The sequence below is a fragment of the Grampus griseus genome (assembly GCF_964374135.1).
Source record: "Grampus griseus genome assembly, chromosome: 7".
In the NCBI taxonomy this organism is placed as follows: domain Eukaryota; kingdom Metazoa; phylum Chordata; class Mammalia; order Artiodactyla; family Delphinidae; genus Grampus; species Grampus griseus.
The window spans coordinates 18,495,819-18,513,548 of NC_139001.1; the positions used below are offsets into that span (position 1 = coordinate 18,495,819).

The 17,730-nt window shown below is 51.2% G+C and overlaps 2 protein-coding genes across 4 annotated transcripts; one reads left to right on the forward strand and one right to left on the reverse strand.

Annotated features, from left to right (window-relative positions):
• Position 1: 1 nt before the first annotated feature.
• On the forward strand, positions 2-7,232 carry ABCB6 (ATP binding cassette subfamily B member 6 (LAN blood group)). The gene is made up of 19 exons (XM_082659025.1): positions 2-820; positions 1,144-1,281; positions 1,537-1,723; positions 1,919-2,020; positions 2,188-2,371; positions 2,979-3,100; positions 3,624-3,733; positions 3,916-3,981; positions 4,154-4,279; positions 4,432-4,508; positions 4,597-4,660; positions 4,772-4,857; positions 5,070-5,127; positions 5,342-5,446; positions 5,876-6,050; positions 6,194-6,306; positions 6,547-6,641; positions 6,713-6,781; positions 6,971-7,232. The coding sequence occupies exons 1-19, from the start codon at positions 272-274 to the stop codon at positions 7,077-7,079; spliced, it is 2,535 nt and encodes an 844-aa protein (XP_082515151.1). The 5' UTR covers positions 2-271; the 3' UTR covers positions 7,080-7,232.
• Positions 7,233-7,376: 144 nt separating this feature from the next.
• Positions 7,377-10,289, reverse strand: ZFAND2B (zinc finger AN1-type containing 2B). 3 transcript variants are annotated; one of them, XM_082659026.1, is made up of 10 exons: positions 10,230-10,289; positions 10,033-10,105; positions 9,665-9,759; positions 9,305-9,436; positions 9,025-9,176; positions 8,678-8,773; positions 8,542-8,602; positions 8,388-8,455; positions 7,984-8,056; positions 7,377-7,763 (listed from the first exon to the last, which is right to left on the reverse strand). In XM_082659026.1, exons 2-10 carry the CDS (start codon positions 10,085-10,087, stop codon positions 7,719-7,721), a joined length of 777 nt encoding a protein of 258 aa, XP_082515152.1. In that variant the 5' UTR covers positions 10,088-10,105; positions 10,230-10,289; the 3' UTR covers positions 7,377-7,718. The 3 variants fall into 3 exon arrangements, with proteins under 3 accessions (XP_082515152.1, XP_082515153.1, XP_082515154.1); XM_082659027.1 differs by having other exon boundaries at positions 10,033-10,108; positions 10,230-10,273; XM_082659028.1 differs by lacking the exon at positions 7,984-8,056.
• Positions 10,290-17,730: the final 7,441 nt, after the last annotated feature.

Consider the following 17,730-nt stretch of genomic DNA (forward strand, 5'->3'; position numbering starts at 1 on the left):
GACTTGGCCAGAGGGTCCCCGGCCGCGAGCTAGGGGCGGACGGCAGAGACGGCGTACGTGCCCGGCGTGAGTGCGTGGCGGCGGCGCGTGCGCGAAGCGAGGGGGTGGTGTGGGCGGGTCCACGTTCGTCCCTGCCGCGCGACCCCCGCGGCTTAGCGCCCCGAGGCTCCATGACCCGAGATACCCGGGATTCCGCGCCCCGCCCCGAGCGGCCGGTCCAGTTCTCCTGTCGCTCAGTCCCCTCAGCCTCGGCCGGCGGCCACGCATTGCCATGGTGACTGTGGGCAACTACTGTGAGGCCGAAGGACCCGCGGGTCCGGTCTGGGCGAAGGGTGGCCTCAGCCCCTGCTTCTTCTTCACGCTTGTACCCTCGACGCTGATGGGCCTGGGGGCTCTGGCCTTGGTGCCGGTTCTTCCCTGCAAACGTCCGGAGGGGCCAGGTGGCGCTGACGCGGTGTCTTGGGCGGCCGGCCCTCGCGTAGCTCCTTACGTGCTGCAGCTGCTTCTGGCCACACTTCAGGTGGCGCTGCCCCTAGCCGGTCTGGTTGGCCGGGTGGGCGCTGCCCAGGGTGCCCCACTGCCAGGCTACCTATTGCTGGCGTCTTTATTGGGGACTGTGGCCAGCGCCTGTGGCCTGGGGCTGCTCGTGGTGGAACGGAGCCAGGCACGGCAGAAGCTAGCAATGGGTGTCTGGATCAAGTTCACGCACAGCCCGGGTCTCCTGCTCCTCTGGACTGTGGCTTTTGCAGCCGAGAACTTGGCCCTAGTGTCTTGGAACAGCCCACAATGGTGGTGGGCAAGGGCGAACTTGAGCCAGCAGGTGAGTGACCTCGTGGGGGGAGGGGAAGCATGGGTAGCGGGTGCTGGGAAGAAAGATGGCATGTCTGGTCACACTGGCTCCATGCTTTCGAATGCCTCTAAAAAAGGGCAGAAAGGAGGGGCCAGCGCTGCTGGGAGCTGATAGCCAGCTGGTGGGGAGTGGCTGTGCTGAGTCACTGTGGATTTTTTTAAAAGCCTATTAGATGCTGGGCCCCTGAGGAGGACCTGGGTGTGTGCCCTACCCCAGTCCCCAGATGTGTTATAAGTAGTAACAATGGGATTCTGGCCCTCGTTGATAGTCTCCCCACATATGTTTAATTCTAGGTTCAGTTTAGCCTGTGGGTGCTGCGGTATGTGGTCTCTGGAGGGCTTTTTGTCCTGGGGCTCTGGGCCCCTGGACTTCGTCCCCAGTCATACACCTTGCGGGTCAATGAAGAGGATCAAGATGTAGACAGGAACCAGGTACACCTCAGTTTCTGAAACTTCGGATCTATCTTAATTCCATTCTCTGTCATCATTTCTTCCCACCATAAAAACCCATTTCTTTCCTAAATCTCAGTTTGTGCCCTGTTAGCTTTACCCCATCAGGGATCGCTTGTTGGTCCGTTACCGTTACCTGGGAGCTGTAATCCCATACATTTTCCCTAGAGGCTTTCTGGCTAGTGCGCTTCATTTTGATTTCTGAGCTTCCCTCCCTTATGCGTTTCACCATCCTAGGTTCAGTCAACAGAGGGGCCACCACGGTCTACCTGGCAAGACCTTGGCAGAAAACTCCGCCTACTGAGTGGCTACCTGTGGCCTCGAGGGAGTCCAGCTCTGCAGTTAGTTGTGCTCATCTGCCTGGGGCTCATGGGGCTGGACCGGGGACTGAACGTGTTGGTCCCCATCTTCTACAGGGACATAGGTGAGGGGGAGAAGGGTTGTCAGCTCAGCACTCTGGTCTTTCATTGGCCTGGTTGGTGCAGGGGACTAGCCTAGGGAAGTGGGACAGAGTTGGGAGCTGGGTGGTCAGAAAGAGGCTGTGGCTGATTCCTGGGGCGGTTTCTCCTGAAGAGGGTTCTAGGGTCCATAAGTAGGCTCGGACTCGTTTTCTCCATAGTGAACTTGCTGACCCAGAAGGCACCTTGGAGCTCCTTGGTCTGGACTGTCATCACCTATGTCTTCCTCAAGTTCCTCCAGGGGGGTGGCACCGGCAGTACAGGTATGAGGGACTCTGCTCTCACCTCGGTTGGTACTGGCCCCTCTCCCTTCTCCCACAGGCGTCCTTCCCCCAGGCCCCTTGGTGCTCTCAGACCTTTCACATGTTGCTGCTGGGATGACGTCCTTAGGCTTCTCAGCCCTACCAAGGCCTCCCCTGGCTTCCCCCAGGCTTCGTGAGCAACCTGCGCACGTTCCTATGGATCCGGGTGCAGCAGTTCACCTCGCGGCAGGTGGAGCTGCGCCTCTTCTCCCACCTGCACGAGCTCTCGCTGCGCTGGCACCTGGGGCGCCGCACGGGGGAGGTGCTGCGGATCGTGGACCGGGGCACATCCAGTGTCACGGGGCTGCTCAGGTGCCAAGCCAATGGAAAGGAAGTGTGGGAGGGCGGGTCTGGAGACGCAGGGGTGGAGGGGCTGTCAGGAGAACAGACCCAGCTTGAGGAGCTGCTCCTCTGTCCTCTTTTTTTTTTAATCGTAAAATTAATGTACACGTGCTCTCGTAATAATTCAAATAAAGAAGACAGAGCAAATCTCTTTTGAATTCCGCTCACTTCTCCAGAGGTTCTCACTCCATTCAGTATGTTGAGTTCTGCTTTTTTTTGCATTTTTTTACATATATACATGCAGACTCACAGAACTAATGTGGTATCGTGGAGGTTTTTCCTAAAATGAATGGTGTCATGACGTAGATGTCATTCTCAGAATGGCCTTATTATCAAAATGTTAGGGAGATGTATTCTAACCCACACATGAAGATCTTCCTCATTCATTATAATTGATCCAGAGCATTCTATAATTTGGGCATCCTATGGTTTATTTCACCATTTACCTCTTAAGGGGCATTTAGCTTGATTCCAGTCTGTTGCTGTTGAAAACAAAACACTACGCTGAAACCCCCTAGGGAGAGTTGCTGGCTCCGAGCCCTTAAACCTTTCTTCGTTGCTTGACTTTACCTCCTAGCTACCTGGTGTTCAACATCGTCCCCACGCTGGCCGACGTCATCATTGGCATCATCTACTTCAGCATGTTCTTCAATGCCTGGTTTGGCCTCATTGTGTTCCTGTGCATGAGTCTTTACCTCGGTGAGTGCTGCTTGGTGAAACCACCTCCCTGAACTAGCCACGGACTCCCTTGGGCGTGAGCCCTGCCCCCACTCAGGTGACCCAGCTTTGGGAGACTGTAGATCAGTGGACCCGCATAGCCTCCTGCTGCTCTCCAATATGACGGGTGAGCGTCCTCTGCTGAGGGAAGCTCAGCTCACCCTGGGTGGAGGGAGGGCTGGGGAAGGGCATCCTGGTCACATTAGGTGCCCACTGTGGATGCGAGTCAAGGACGAACCTCATTTTTGTAACAGCATGCAGCTTGCGTTCATTTGTTCACCACAACCGTTTTCACACAGGCTTTATGCAGCCTGCAGTGAGGTCTTGGACACAGCCCCTTCCCTCAGGGAGCTTAAGACTCCCTCTGCTTTGGAATCTGGATCCCTGGGCTGTAGCACAGGGTTAGCGCGCATGTGACCACCAGCAGGCATGCACGTGGTCTCCGCTGCTGGGAGTGATGTCTTGCTCTCTTCTTCTCCCTCTCCCTCCTCCTGTCACTCTCTAGCCCTGACCATTGTGGTCACTGAGTGGAGAACGAAGTTTCGACGTGCTATGAACACACAGGAGAATGCTACCCGGGCACGGGCTGTGGACTCTTTGCTAAACTTTGAGACGGTAACAGAGGCCTTGGTGGCAGTGTTGTGAGGCTCGGAGATGTGGAAGAGTGTGCCTGGGACCACTGGGGCTGATAAGCAGCTGGGGGGTGCGAGGTGTGCTGTTTACAATTAGGGAGGAGGGATGGGGAGTTGAGCTGAAAGCTGTGGCCGTGTGGAACAGCGGTGGTTTGAATTCATCAGGTGAAGTATTACAATGCGGAGAGTTATGAAGTGGAACGCTATCGCGAGGCCATCATCAAATATCAGGTGAGGATGCTAGTTTGAGGCCTACTGAGAGCAACAGCCTGGCCTTGTGGAATTGCCAGGACAGAGAGGAGTAAAATTTGGGCTGTGAGGTTGAAGGTGCCCAGGGCCAGGTTGGGATTTGGTGACTGTCAGCATGTATGTGATATTCCTTCCTCTCATGTCATGGCCCCAGGGTTTGGAGTGGAAGTCAAGTGCTTCACTGGTTTTGCTAAATCAGACCCAGAACCTGGTGATTGGACTTGGGCTCCTCTCTGGCTCCCTGCTTTGTGCATATTTTGTCAGTGAGCAGAAGCTACAGGTGAGGGAATTGTGCTGGGCCTGGGGATGAGGCGACCGGGGTCTTTGTTTAGGCCACCAGGTTCCTGGGTGGGAAGCAGGGAGGGTGATAGCCACTGGGCAGGGTGAGAGCCCGCAGGCCTCCTGTGACTCCTCTTCCCTTGATGTCCACAGGTTGGGGACTTTGTGCTGTTTGGCACTTATATCATCCAGCTGTACATGCCTCTCAACTGGTTTGGCACCTACTACAGGTAACCTGACCCTGGCCCTCACCTGTTCAGGGTGCACTGTTATTTCTCCAGCTCCTCAGAGGAGCTCCAGCCAGCATTCTTCTTGCAGGATGATCCAGACCAACTTCATTGACATGGAGAACATGTTTGACCTGCTAAAAGAGGAGACAGAAGTGAGTGAGGAGACAGGAGCCGGGTTTGTGGGGAGCGGGAGCCTGCGTGGCGTTCTTTGTGTCTGGAGAATACCAGGCCTGTAATGGCACACATTGGTGGCACTCTCCCAGGTGAAGGACCTTCCTGGAGCAGGGCCCCTTCACTTTCAGAGGGGCCAGATTGAGTTTGAGAATGTGCACTTCAGCTATACCAATGGGTGAGCCCCTCCCCTTTCACTGTCCCCCAGCCCCCTTTTCCGGTGTCAATTTACACACTGCCTTCCTGCCCCTCCTTCCTGCTTCTCAGCCCACCACTACCTGGAAAGAGAGCCTGAACAAGAGAGGGGCAGGGCCCAGTAGTGGCTCTAGTGTCGGAGGGGGCCCCTGGCAGTGCAGCAGGCCTGCTGAGCATGCCCATCCTTCTTTGCAGGCGGGAGACCCTGCAGGATGTGTCCTTCACCGTGATGCCTGGACAGACACTGGCCCTGGTAAGAGGAGACCCAGCCAGTTGGCCCAGACTCCTTGAGCTTCCCTTATTCTAGTGCCCGTGGTAGCTTGGGACCAAGGCTGTGGAGTTAGCCCTGTCATGCCAGGTTACTGGAGTGACTGTAGCAGCTTCCATGGACATTGTGGCCTCTTGGAGAGAAAGATTTAAAAGCCAATGGGCCTTAGAATGTTTTCCTTTTGTTTCTTATGCAACAGGTGGGCCCATCAGGAGCAGGGAAGAGCACAATTTTGCGCCTGCTCTTTCGCTTCTATGACATCAGCTCTGGCTGCATCCGAATAGATGGGCAGAACATTTCACAGGTAAGGATACTTGGGAGAAGCCTGTAATTTAGAGGCCTGTGTGTGAACGAATGGCAGGTGCTGGGCATCCAGGGAGTGGTGGAGGAGCTGTCACCCCTGCAGAAAGTTGGGCCAGGAGACCTCAGCCTTTCTAGCAGTAGACGACCTACATAAGAAAAGTAGTCATGAGAATGAGTGGTATGGTGCTGTATGAGGCACAAAGATCTGCAGCAACCCAGGGAAGCAGGGAGAGAAAGTGTATTTTCTCTTTATCGATGGGGAAACAGACTCAGAGAGGTTAAGTGATTTGCCTGCACAGCTAGGGTTTAGGAAGGTGGAGGCAGGATTCTCACGCAGGGCCTCTCATCCCATATGCTTCCCACCATCCCATCCTACCTTCCAGGCCTGGGTGGGTCTCAGAGGCCACAGCATATGGTCTTTTGGCCCCAGGTGACCCAGGTCTCTCTCCGGTCTCACATTGGAGTCGTGCCCCAGGACACTGTCCTCTTCAATGACACCATTGCCAACAATATCCGCTACGGCCGCATCACGGCTGGGAACGATGAGGTGAAGGCTGCGGCTCAGGCTGCAGGCATCCACGACACCATTATGGCTTTCCCTGAAGGTGAGCCTCCCCTGCAGAGTCCCCCTCCTGCCCAGTTCAGTCCCGTTACTCCCTCTGACCTCGGTTCCACCTCTTCCTTGCCCATCTGGTCACAGAAAACAAGTTTATTACTGTGACTTGAGGGAAGTGGGCAATTTCCACAGGGTACGATACGCAGGTGGGTGAGCGGGGACTGAAGCTAAGCGGTGGGGAGAAGCAGCGTGTCGCCATCGCTCGCACCATTCTCAAGGCTCCAGACATCATTCTGCTGGACGAGGTGAGGGCCCTGAGTGCCTTCTCCCCTCCTTCCTCCCCGACCCGTGCCCCAGCCATTCTTGCTGGGCACTGTCTCCATCTAGGAGAGCTAGCACAAATCCATGTTTCACAGAAACACCTTGCAGTTTTCAAGCGCAAAACAGGTTCTTTTTGATTCCTGAGGCTTTGGCCAGCAGCTCACATCCTCCTCCCACTGGGGACTTGGGTGGCCGGGGCAGTTTTACCCAGTCCCTCTCTGTAGGCAACATCTGCGCTGGATACATCTAATGAGAGGGCCATCCAGGCTTCTCTGGCCAAAGTCTGCACCAACCGCACCACCATCATGGTGGCACACAGGTACGGGACGGGCAGCGGGCAGCGGGGCCCACACTGGTGGTGTGGTAGGTGACTGATCTCTGACCTCTCAGGCTCTCCACTGTGGTTAGTGCTGACCAGATCCTCGTCGTCAAGGATGGCTGCATTGTGGAGAGAGGACGGTAAGGGACACAGTAGGATGAATAGGGAAGGGCCTCTGAATTGAGGGCCCCAGGAAAAGGTTGTGGAATCCCAGGGCTTTCTGGAAGGATCTCCCTCGCCAGTTCCCTGTCATCTCATAGACTAGTGGCGAGGACTCTTGGGGTAAAACTGATAGTTGGTTGGGACTTATGTTTTTCTCCTTGGCCCAGGCACGAGGCTCTGTTGTCCCGAGGCGGGGTGTATGCTGACATGTGGCAGCTGCAGCAGCAGGGACAGGAAGTCTCTGAAGACACCAAGCCCCAGACTAAGGCCTGGTGACAAAAGTATGCTTCCCTCCCAAAGCATAGCCGAGGGAAATAACACTGTACCCCTCTTCCCTGCCATATTTCATCCTGGTCTTGGTGCTAGCTATAGTGAAGGAAAGGGGCCTTTCAAAAAAGCACTTTTGGGGGAAATAAAAGTGTGGACTGAGCTGGGATCACTGTGACTTTCTGGTGTGGGGGATTGCAATGGGCCTCCACCCTTAGATCAGCTGAGCATTCTTGACAGGACTCTTCTGTTTTTGGTTGGAGAGGAGAAAGAAACACACCACTTTGGTGTCTTACTGACTGCCAAGATTCTTTATTCTTTCTAGCTCCCCATCCCAGCCCCCTACATGTGGGGGGAGCCCCAGTATACGGGGGATGTCAAGATGCAGGGGGCCATGTGGGGTCTGGCCAGGGCCCAGCCAGGGAACAGTTCAGAGCTGTTCTCTCCCATGCAGCTGGAGAGGCCAGCAGAGCCATCTGTAGGCTCAGCTCCACAAGCTGTTTCTCCTGATGCTCCCTGCAGGTGGCCTCCACGTCACTCCTCCTCATCTTCACTCTAGGCTGCTCCGGGCCTCCTCTCCCTGTGGACCCTAGAGATGCGAGGGCCACGGTCCTCCTCAGCTGAGCCTCCCTCCCCAAGCCCAAGGCCCTAGCACAGGTTGCAGTTGGACGGCTTCAAGCTGCGGCTCTGAGCCTGGAGCAAGGGGAGGGGAAGGAGAGGAAGACAGGGTTCGACGTCAAGGAAATGAGGGGGACAGTCCTCACTGCAGAGCTCAGCATGGGCTGGAGTCATATTGAAAACACAAGGATAACCACCATTCCCAAACTCTACTACTTGGAAGAGCACCCCCCAACCCCCCGTAAACTCCTTACTTCCTCCCAGCGCAGGGCCTGTCTCTACCCCGTCCTCATACCTGCCGCTGTCGGTATTCTGCCTCGCTGGCTGATAGTGCTTGTGCTAAAGCTAAGTCTTCTTCCTCCTGAGAACTGGGAGGGAGGAACAGCTTAAGCTGGATGACAGTATCTAAAATGTGAGCATCTCATCTGTTAGGCATCACTGTGCTGAGCACTTGTGAGTATTATCTCAATTTTCATAGGTAGGGTTCTATAAGGTGTTAGTACTGTCCCCATTTTATAGAGTGCGTTAAGACTAATGGGTTAAAGAACTTGTCAAAGGTCACATACTGTAGTTCAAAAGCTTAATTGTGAGCCCAAGTTCCTAACAGTTATCCTGCATTGGATGAGAGTGGTCCCACCTACCTCCCTCCAAACTGAGCCCTTGCCCACGTCCCACCCTCTTTCACCAGAGAGAAGGTACCTTGGGACCTGGGGTTTGGTCTCTGCCAGGGACAGTTCCAGGGCTCGTTGCAGAGCCTCATCCTCACTCTGCAAAAGGAAAAATAAGACCAGCTGCCTTGGACTTTACTCTCTGTTGGCTTTGCTTCTGTCCATCTGACCCCTGCCCAACTCACCAAGCCATTTTGCAAAGCAATCACTGGAGAGGCTGTCCGGGATGGAGACTGAGCTGTGGCTCTATGGCAGACATTCAAGAGGCTGAGGTCAGAGATGTGAAGGGAAAAAAGGAAGAGGAGAAACAGGCAGGCCTACCTGCTGGCAGAGGTAGCTGAAGGCAAGGTCTGGTCTGGGCTGGGGATGGTCTTTGTAGAAGCAGCTAGGCCTTGTGCTCTGGAGATGGCAGCCAGTCTGTAGGGAAGAGACACTCTTGGCATGCCTGCAGGCACGGTCAGCTTGCATGTTCCTCCCTGGCCTGACCAAGGAAGTCTGGAGGGGAACTCCTCCACGAGGTCTGGAAAACATGCACTTCAAAGGAAATAAAAAGACTCCCTAGCCAAAGGGGACAGGTTGATGCTTCCCCACTATAATGACAGAGGTTGAGTCAGTTTCAGAAGGATGGGATGGTCCCAAAGGCAAGTAGAGGACTTGGTTGCAATTACCCTGCCCTACTTGTGGGGTGCCCCTCCCCAGAGCAATCATGGTCCAGTGGGTGACGGTGCTTGATGCAGAAGTTTCGGCCACAGTGGTCGCAGGTCAGTTTCATCATTTCCCGCTGCCGGCAGCCAGAGCGTTCACACTTATTGGTGAAGATCTGAGGTGGAGTAGGGAGGATTGTCTCTGCTGAGACTCTGATCCCCCTTCAACCCCATCCTAACAGTTGTACAGACTTCCAGGCAACTGTAGTCCCAGGTGACCATGGTGAACCCCTCCAACGCTTACCTTACGCTTTTGCTGAGCTGGATCAGAGCGGCAGTCTCTGTCAATGTGTTCCCCAACAGCACGGTCAGGGGGCTCCCCTCTGGCCACAGGAACAGGCACATTACAGAGTGGGCATACAGGTACCTGGATATCCTACAGTCAGGGAGCAGGGGTCGGTCTGTGGCCTACTCCCAAACCAGCCAAATCTCTGGTCCTGAAAGAACCTGGACATGACCCCCCATAAACGCAAAAGGAAACAATGTTCCCAGCACTGAGCCTCAGAAAGACAGTAAAAGAGACGAAATGGGAGGCAGAGGGGTTCCAGAGATTCTGCATGCCATCCTCCATCCGCCCCCTTTCACCCGCAGACCGCCCCCTCACCTTTTGGTAAGCAGATCCACAGTGATGCTGGGCGTAGGCCACGTGGTCTGCGCAAAAGATGCCCGAGCAGGCGTCGCACTTGAGCGGCAGAAAATCTGCAGGAAGTGGGTTGGACTGCAGGTCCAGGGGGACCTCGACCTCCTTCCCGCTCACTCAAGCCTTCCGCTCAGGGGAACGAAAACGCCGCAGTACTGGCAGTGAACTGCACCCCTGACCTAGTCCACTATCTCCTAAGCCACGCCCCAACCTCGAGCCCCGCCCCGCTCGGGCACTTCCAGCCCGGGAGCCCACCCTTCCCGCCACTTGCAGTTCCAAGCCCGTCTCCGCCCGGCCCCGCCTCCCGCCTGCTCCGCCCCTCACCCCCTCACCCAACCGCTGACAGCTCGGCTCCGAACAGTGAGCCCCAAGGTCCGGAAACTCCATCGCCGGGCCGGACGGGGCCTGCTGGTAGAGGAAGCGATGCTGAGCTCCTCTAGGGTTCCCGCTCCGGGTCCAAACCGCGACCCCCCACTGTGAGGGGACTCGCTGTCCCGCCCCTTCCTCCCCACTGCCCAGCCCGGGTTACCGGAGCGTCAGCGCCTCCAGGCCCGCAGCTCCCACTCCTCCCCTGGCGCGCGCGGGCGCGCTGACGTCGTCGCGCAGGGCGGGTACGTCCAGCGCAGTCCCCGGGGGGCGGGGGAGCGTCCCGGAAGAGCCGATCACACCCCCCCCTCTTGTTGCGTTAGGCTGGAAGCTGGATGGTTTCTCTTGGGCGCGGGCCTACCTCCACGAAGGGCGAAACGGCAGGCGAAGGCAAGGACCGATGACATCTTGGAGGGATGGGGTGGTTTGGGGTCTTTCACAATTGGGTCCTTCGTCCGCTTTTCACTCTACACTCTCCGACTAGCCGTTTCGTTCGCAGCCACTGCTGTACTTACTCTCCAGGAGCTGACAACTCCCTTGTTTCTGTGAAATACACATTTCTCTTCAGGGCTGTAGCTCCTCCAAGTTTAGCTTCGGTGTTCTTTTGTGAGACTTCTCTGACCCTCCTCAGTTTGAGCTAAGCGCCTCTCTTGTGGTCTCCCTGGTTCTGTTTTATCACTGTATCACCTTATTGTAATCAGCTGTTCCCTCACTCCCCTGCCTACCCCTGCCCCACATAAATATACTGGTAAGTCAGGGACCACGTCTGCCTTGCTTTGTGTTAGGTAGGCCCCAGCACCCAGCTCAGTGCCTGTGGTTTTCAGACTTCAGTGTGAATCCAAATCACCTACAAGAGCTGCTGTAAAATGCAGATTCCTGAGCCCCCAGGGCTTCTGATTTAGTAGGAAGTGTAGGAGAGAATTCTGACAGATTATCCATGTACTACACTTTGAAAAACACATGCCTAGAATATGCTGAATGCTTATTAAATATTTCTTGAATGAAGCTAGAGTCACTGGATTGACGTCCTGCTTTACCTTAGGGAGCCCCAGGTTGAGACCTTCTGTTTCAGCACATTTTGTTTCTCACATGCCTCTCTGGCCCCTCATGCGTGGGCTTGGCTGCACTCTTATTTTCCCAAAAGTTTGGGCATGGGGACAAGTAAACAGGTGAAATAAACTTAGAGTTGAACAGTGTCCTCCAAAATGGAGACAGAACCAGGCTACAGCTGGAAATGAGGAGCCAACCTTCTTCTCTTCTCCCTCTCCCTCTCCAACTTTTGGCTCTGTTTCCCTGTGTCTGCTTCTTACATTCTTACAGCTCTAAGGCTGGTGAAAATTAAAACCATTTTTTCCTGGTTCCTCAAGCAGAAGGCCTGATTTCATCTCTGACTGGGCCTGATTGCCTTGACTTGGATTATCTGCCAAGTCCTGACCTGTGGCCCAGGGCAGGGTATGTGTTGTTCTGATGGGCCAGGCCTGAGTCTCATGTTTGGGGGAAGTGAGTCAGTTTCACCTAGAGTGAAAATCACCAAGCTGGCTTGGACAGTCCTTCCAGAAAACCCAAGAGAGTCCATTCAATTCCTTCCTTCCTTCATTCAACATACTGAGTGTCCTCCCATGTGCCTGTCACGGGATGATACATGCATAGACTAGGATCCACCAGGTAATACGGCAGTGCATTTCAGGTACACCCATTCTGGAGTTGACAAGTGTTATTCAAGCCAAAACCTGAAGGGTGAGTAGATGTTGGCTAGGTGAAGGCCAAGGGAGAAAGGAGTGGGATGGAAGGAGATGGTATTCCAGACAGAGGAAACAGCAAGGACAAAAACCTGGAGATAAGAGGGAACAAGATCCTTTAGATGAGCTTTTTAAAAGCTTATAGCATCGGGATCTTAGAGTGTAAGAGACAGCTTAGCAGAAGATAAAGCTGAAGAGTTAGCTGGGGTCAAATCTCAGGTCATGGAGGCCACGTTAGTGTTGAGAATTTTAACATGAACATAATAGGAAACTGTAGATAGCTTTAAGCAGAAGAGTAACATGATCCAATTTGTATTTTGGGAAAGTCACTCTGGCTTCAGAGTGGGGAACAGATTGGAAGAAGGGAGACTAGGTAGAAGCCTGTTGCTATAGTAGAGACGAGATGATGGCATGAACTAGGGATGATGCTTAGAATTAAAGCTCAGTATAGAGGTTAGATATGAGATAGAAATTTTAAAATAAGTAACTTTCCAATATATCACTGAAAGAATAAAATGGTAAAAAGAAAGAAAGAAATTCTGTTCCCAGAGCAACCATAAAGTACACAGAACAAATTTTTTTTTTTTTTGCACATGCCATGTGGCTTGTGGGATCTTAATTCCCCAACCAGGGATTGAACCTGGGCCCTCAGCAGTGAGAGCACTGAGTCCTAACCACTGGACCACCAGGAAATTCCCTCAGAGAAAAAATTATGACTTTGTCTGTGGGAAACACCTTGACCTCTATGCAGAAGTTCAGCCCAACATTCAGTGAGTGTATGGAACACCTTTGGCCAATCTTGCAGGGAAATTTTGTCAGCTCCTTCCTTCAACCCATCCTCACACCCTGGGGTAGGCCCTGGGCAGCCATGTTTCTGCCAAAGATGATTGGTCTGGGAGTGGTCATCTAACCGACATTGGGTAACTAAGTTTGTGTTTCCCAAAAGCATAACCTGAGACAAGGATTTCGGTGCAGATAATTCATGTAGGAGGTAGTCCTAGCCAGAGTAAGAGAGCAGGAAGGAGGGAGACACGGAAGGAAGGAAAACAAAGTGTATTATTGAACTGGTTACTACTATGGTTCCCAATTCCACTGGGAGCCCTAGAAGGAAGCATGTAAAATACACCTCAGAATCGTCCTTCTGAAGGACAGGAGGCTGGGCTGACTCCTGTCTTCTGTAAGTTGGGGGTTTCTCCTGGGAGTGATAAGTCCCCCATGTCCACCTTGCACAGCCAACCCGTACCTGTGTGCAAGCTGATTGAGCTACGCGGGGCTTTGGGAAAAGCCCTGAGGCAGAAATACTGAAGCTGGCTCAGCTTGGAGGTGGGAAGGCATCTGGGCTCATAGGAGCTGTCCACAGCGACAGCTGAAGTCCAAGGTGTGCCAAGCAGACGAGGCACAGGGCACCAGGAGCATCTGCTATATTTGGCCAATCAGATTCTTTCCTGGGAATTTGGAATCGAGGCCAAAAAAATCAGTGTTCATTGGATCTGTAACATACAAGCTATGGGCTTGCCATCTGCCATACTACCATGCTGTCATACTGACTGAGGGACAGGAAGAGATTGTTATCTGCAATACTATGACTGATGGGACACAGCCCCATAAAAAGAGATTGATTTTGTAGCTTACACACATGGGTTTAAATCATATCATTACCTCTTTTGCCTCCTCCCAAAGTCTACACCCCCCAACAAAACCGTGGCTAACTGCCTTCATTTCATTAGTTTCACTTTGTCCCTTTTAAGATAGTTATAAGTTATCCCATTAGATTCACTGTATTTCCCAAGGCTTTGTCAGACTCTCTTATCACACCCGAGGTCAGGCTATTGACATGCAGGAGACTCTTCATCCGGGTATGCACCTAAGCGTCCTCTGCCATGGGGATTCAGCTTTTGACCCAAGCCCTTCAGAAAGGAGAGCTGTTGAAGAGCTTGCTATTTGTCAATTCCAAGACTCCATATCTGTGGAATCCAGCATCAGTTCTGTTAGATTTAAACATATGAAATTGTTAATAGTTGACTTTTTTTTTTTTAATTTACAAAAACAGCAATTTCATATGGTTTAATCTAAGCAGCACATGTCATAGGCAAGAACTGTTTTTCCTCTGACCTTCAATCTAATCCTCACCCTGCTGGGTTTTGGAGCCCAGATATGAAGACAAACAGGCACTGTCTGGGAGTATGGTTTAAAGTCCACACACCTTAAAATCAGATGTGTCAAATGTCTATGTACCTTAGCACTTCAACCTTGCACCATTTTCTACTAACAATGTATAAGGAGAGGGTATTGGGTAGGATATAGGTTAAACTGCCATAACAGTGACTCAGAAACAGTGGCATTAACAAGAAAGAAGTTTAATTTCTTGCTTATGTAATTATTCAGGGCTGGCTGGTATGATAGCACTTGTCGGGGACTTGGACACCTCCTATTTTGTTGCTTCACCATCATTAAGGTGTTGCCTTTGTCTACGTGGTACCAAATGAGTCCTTGTTCTAGGCAGCAGAATGAGGGAGCAGAAGGCATCCCCTCCACCCTCCACCCGCCCCACCCCCGCCATTCAATGACCTTGAATTTGCATACATCACTTCTGTGAACATTGTATAGACCAGCTATAATTGTATAAATCATTAACTTAGTCACACGATCACACCCAACTCCAGGGAAGCTGGGAAATGTAGTCTTTAGCTGGGTGGCTATGTGTCCAGATAAAATTTCAATTATTATGTCAGTGAAGGAGAACAGATATTTGGGGGACAACTAGTGTCACAAAAGGAAATAAAGGATGACTTTTATGGTATTTGGGCTGTCCTGAGCTTGAAGTAATGAAGCAGGTGGTGGGTCACTTAAAGGCACACAGCAGCCAGAATGGTGTAAGGCATATCTCTTAGCTCGGGAGGTTGGAGGATGAGAAAAACAGGACCAAGCACCACCTGGTCAGTCTTCGATTGTAGCCCACTCTACCCAATAGCCATTCCCCAGCTCCCTCCTTGAGGACAAAACTCTGATTTTAATCATCTTTTTCCAAGTAGTTGTTTTTTGCATAGGTCCCTTTGCAGCTCCTAGGATGAGTCTTAAATGGTCTAAGTCAATGTTTTTCAAACTTTTTAACCATTACTCACAATAGGAAATACATTTTATAACCCAACACAAACACACACACACACATACACACGCAAACACACACATACATGCCTGACACTTGACTTTTTTTTTTTTCTTTTTTGCGGTACGCGAGCCTCTCACTGTTGTGGCCTCTCCCGTTGCGGAGCACAGGCTCCGGACGCGCAGGCTCAGCGACCATGGCTTACGGGCCCAGCCGCTCCGCGGCATGTGGGATCTTCCCGGACCGGGGCACGAACCCGTGTCCCCTGCATCGGCAGGCGGACTCTCAACCACTGCGCCACCAGGGAAGCCCTATTTTTTTAAAATTAATTTATCTATTATTATTTTTTGGCTGTGTTGGGTCTTTGTTGCTGGGCTCAGGCTTTCTTTAGTTGTGGCAAGCGGGGCTACCCTTCCTTGCGGTGCGTGGGCTTCTCATTGATGTGGCTTCTCTTGTTGCGGAGCACGGGCTCTAGGCGCAAGGGCTTCAGTAGTTGTGGCTCGTGGGCTCTAGAGCACAGGCTCAGTAGTTGTGGTGCACAGGCTTAGTTGCTCCGCAGCATGTGGGATCTTCATGGACCAGGGCTTGAACCTGTGTACCCTGCATTGGCAGGCGGATTCTTAACCTCTGCGCCACTAGGGAATTGACCTTATTATTTTTTTTAAATAAATTTATTGTTTATTTATTTATGGCTGCATTGGGTCTTCGTTGCTGCACGCAGGCTTTCTCTAGTTGCGGTGAGCAGGGGCTACTCTTTGTCGTGGTGCGCAGCTTCTCATTGCGGTGGCTTCTCTTGTTGCAGACCACGGGCTCTAGGCACACAGGCTTCAGTAGTTGTAGCACGCAGGCTCAGTAGTTGTGGCTCGTGTGCTCTAGAGCGCAGGCTCAGTAGTTGTGGCGCAAGGGCTTAGTTGCTCCGCGGCATGTGGGATCTTCCCGGACCAGGGCTTGAACCCGTGTCCCCTGCATTGGCAGGCGGGTTCTTAACCACTGCGCCACCAGGGAAGCCCAACCTTATTATTTTTGATACACTTTGATATTCTATTATATTTCATTTTTTTAAAATGCTGGTTGCCATACACTACATTGATTTCCATCCACCATCCCATTAAGGGGATACAACCTTCAGTTTGGGAAAAAACCCAAATTCTCTAAGCCAACAAAACTTCCCCTTTGTTGAGGCATGTAAAACAATTTGTATCTGAAAGAAAAATTTATCCCAAACTTTAAAGAAGACAAAAATGGGGAATTCTCTGGCGGTCCAGTGGTCAGGACTCTGGGCTTTCACTGCCGAGGGCCCAAACTAAGATCCCACAAGCCACGTGGCCAAATAAATAAGTTAGAACTAAAAAGATAAAGACTTTTAAAAAATAAAAAAGACAAAAAATGATGATCATTCTTTTTTTAATATAATACTAGAGTTTTCCTCAGAATCCAACTTGACCTTCATCTGATACTCCTGGGAATATAACTGTTGTCACAGTATATTTGATTAACAATCCACTACTGATAAAAGCACAGAGGTTACAGTTCTGTAACATTAACCTGTAGAAATTGATAAGGTGTTGTTCTTGTATACCCTTGAAGAAACATTAACCTAAAAGTTATTTTTAATTTATTTTTATTTATTTATTTTTGCGGTATGCGGGCCTCTCACTGTTGTGGCCTCTCCCGTTGCGGAGCACAGGCTCCAGACACGCAGGCTCAGCGGTCATGGCTCACGAGTCCAGCTGCTCCACGGCATGTGGGATCTTCCCGGACCGGGGCACGAACCCGTGTCCCCTGCATCGGCAGGCGAACTCTCAACCACTGTGCCACCAGGGAAGCCCTAAAAGTTGTTATTTTTTAGCCCTGTGGAATGTTAATCAGTTTAGTATCTAACCTAGTAATTATTTTCATTCTGATATGTATACATTTTTTTCCTGAAAACACTCAGAGAACCATTTTTTTGTATTCTTTATCAGTTCCCTCATGAATGATTTATATGTTCATATAGTCTATTTGGATGAGAATTTATAATATTTCTGCTCTGGACATTACCTATGACATCTAGCACTCAGGCAGCTATTTTGTGACCATGAGTGAGGCCAAGCAGAGCCAACATGCTGAAGATGGCAGAGAAGAAAGATGGAAAAGATCCAGGGTCACTGATAAATTAACCAACCCGGGGATACCACATCTGGCTTCTTGTTATGTAAGAGAGGAAATGTCCTTGTTAGCAACGTTTTCTACATTTTGCAACCCAAAGCTTCCTTTGTGATACACCTGTTGTGGCAGCTCACCTTAATAAAAGTGAACATTTGATTCACCCAGATGGAACTTTTTGCTGGTGTATCATCAACATATGATGGTGGCTCTGGTGGTAGCAGTGGAATGATCACTGAGTTTCCCAATCAACTTTAGAGATCCTCCCCTCACAGCTCTGCAAAGACTCCTGATACAGTGATATTATATTCTGCACATTAATGTTCTGTAAACTTGTTTTATCTTTATTTTTGTTTACTTGCTTTTAATTTTAAATTACTTCCAGGGCTTTATAAATCCTTTTGTTTTAATATATAGCTGTCTGATTTTAAATATTTTTTCTTGTTAAACTATAATCATTTCATTTTAAGAATTTTATTTATTCATTTTTTTCCCTCTCTACATTCATGGCTTTAGAGAGGTAGGCTTCCAATTTTTTGGAACCTTGTGTGGAGCAGACTAAACAAAGAGAAACACTGCCTCTTTCCCCGCTCCCACTCCACAAATGCTCAGATAACCAAAAGCTTAGAGAACCCTAAAAATAAAATCTTGGAAGTTCTCTCTTGAGCATAAGC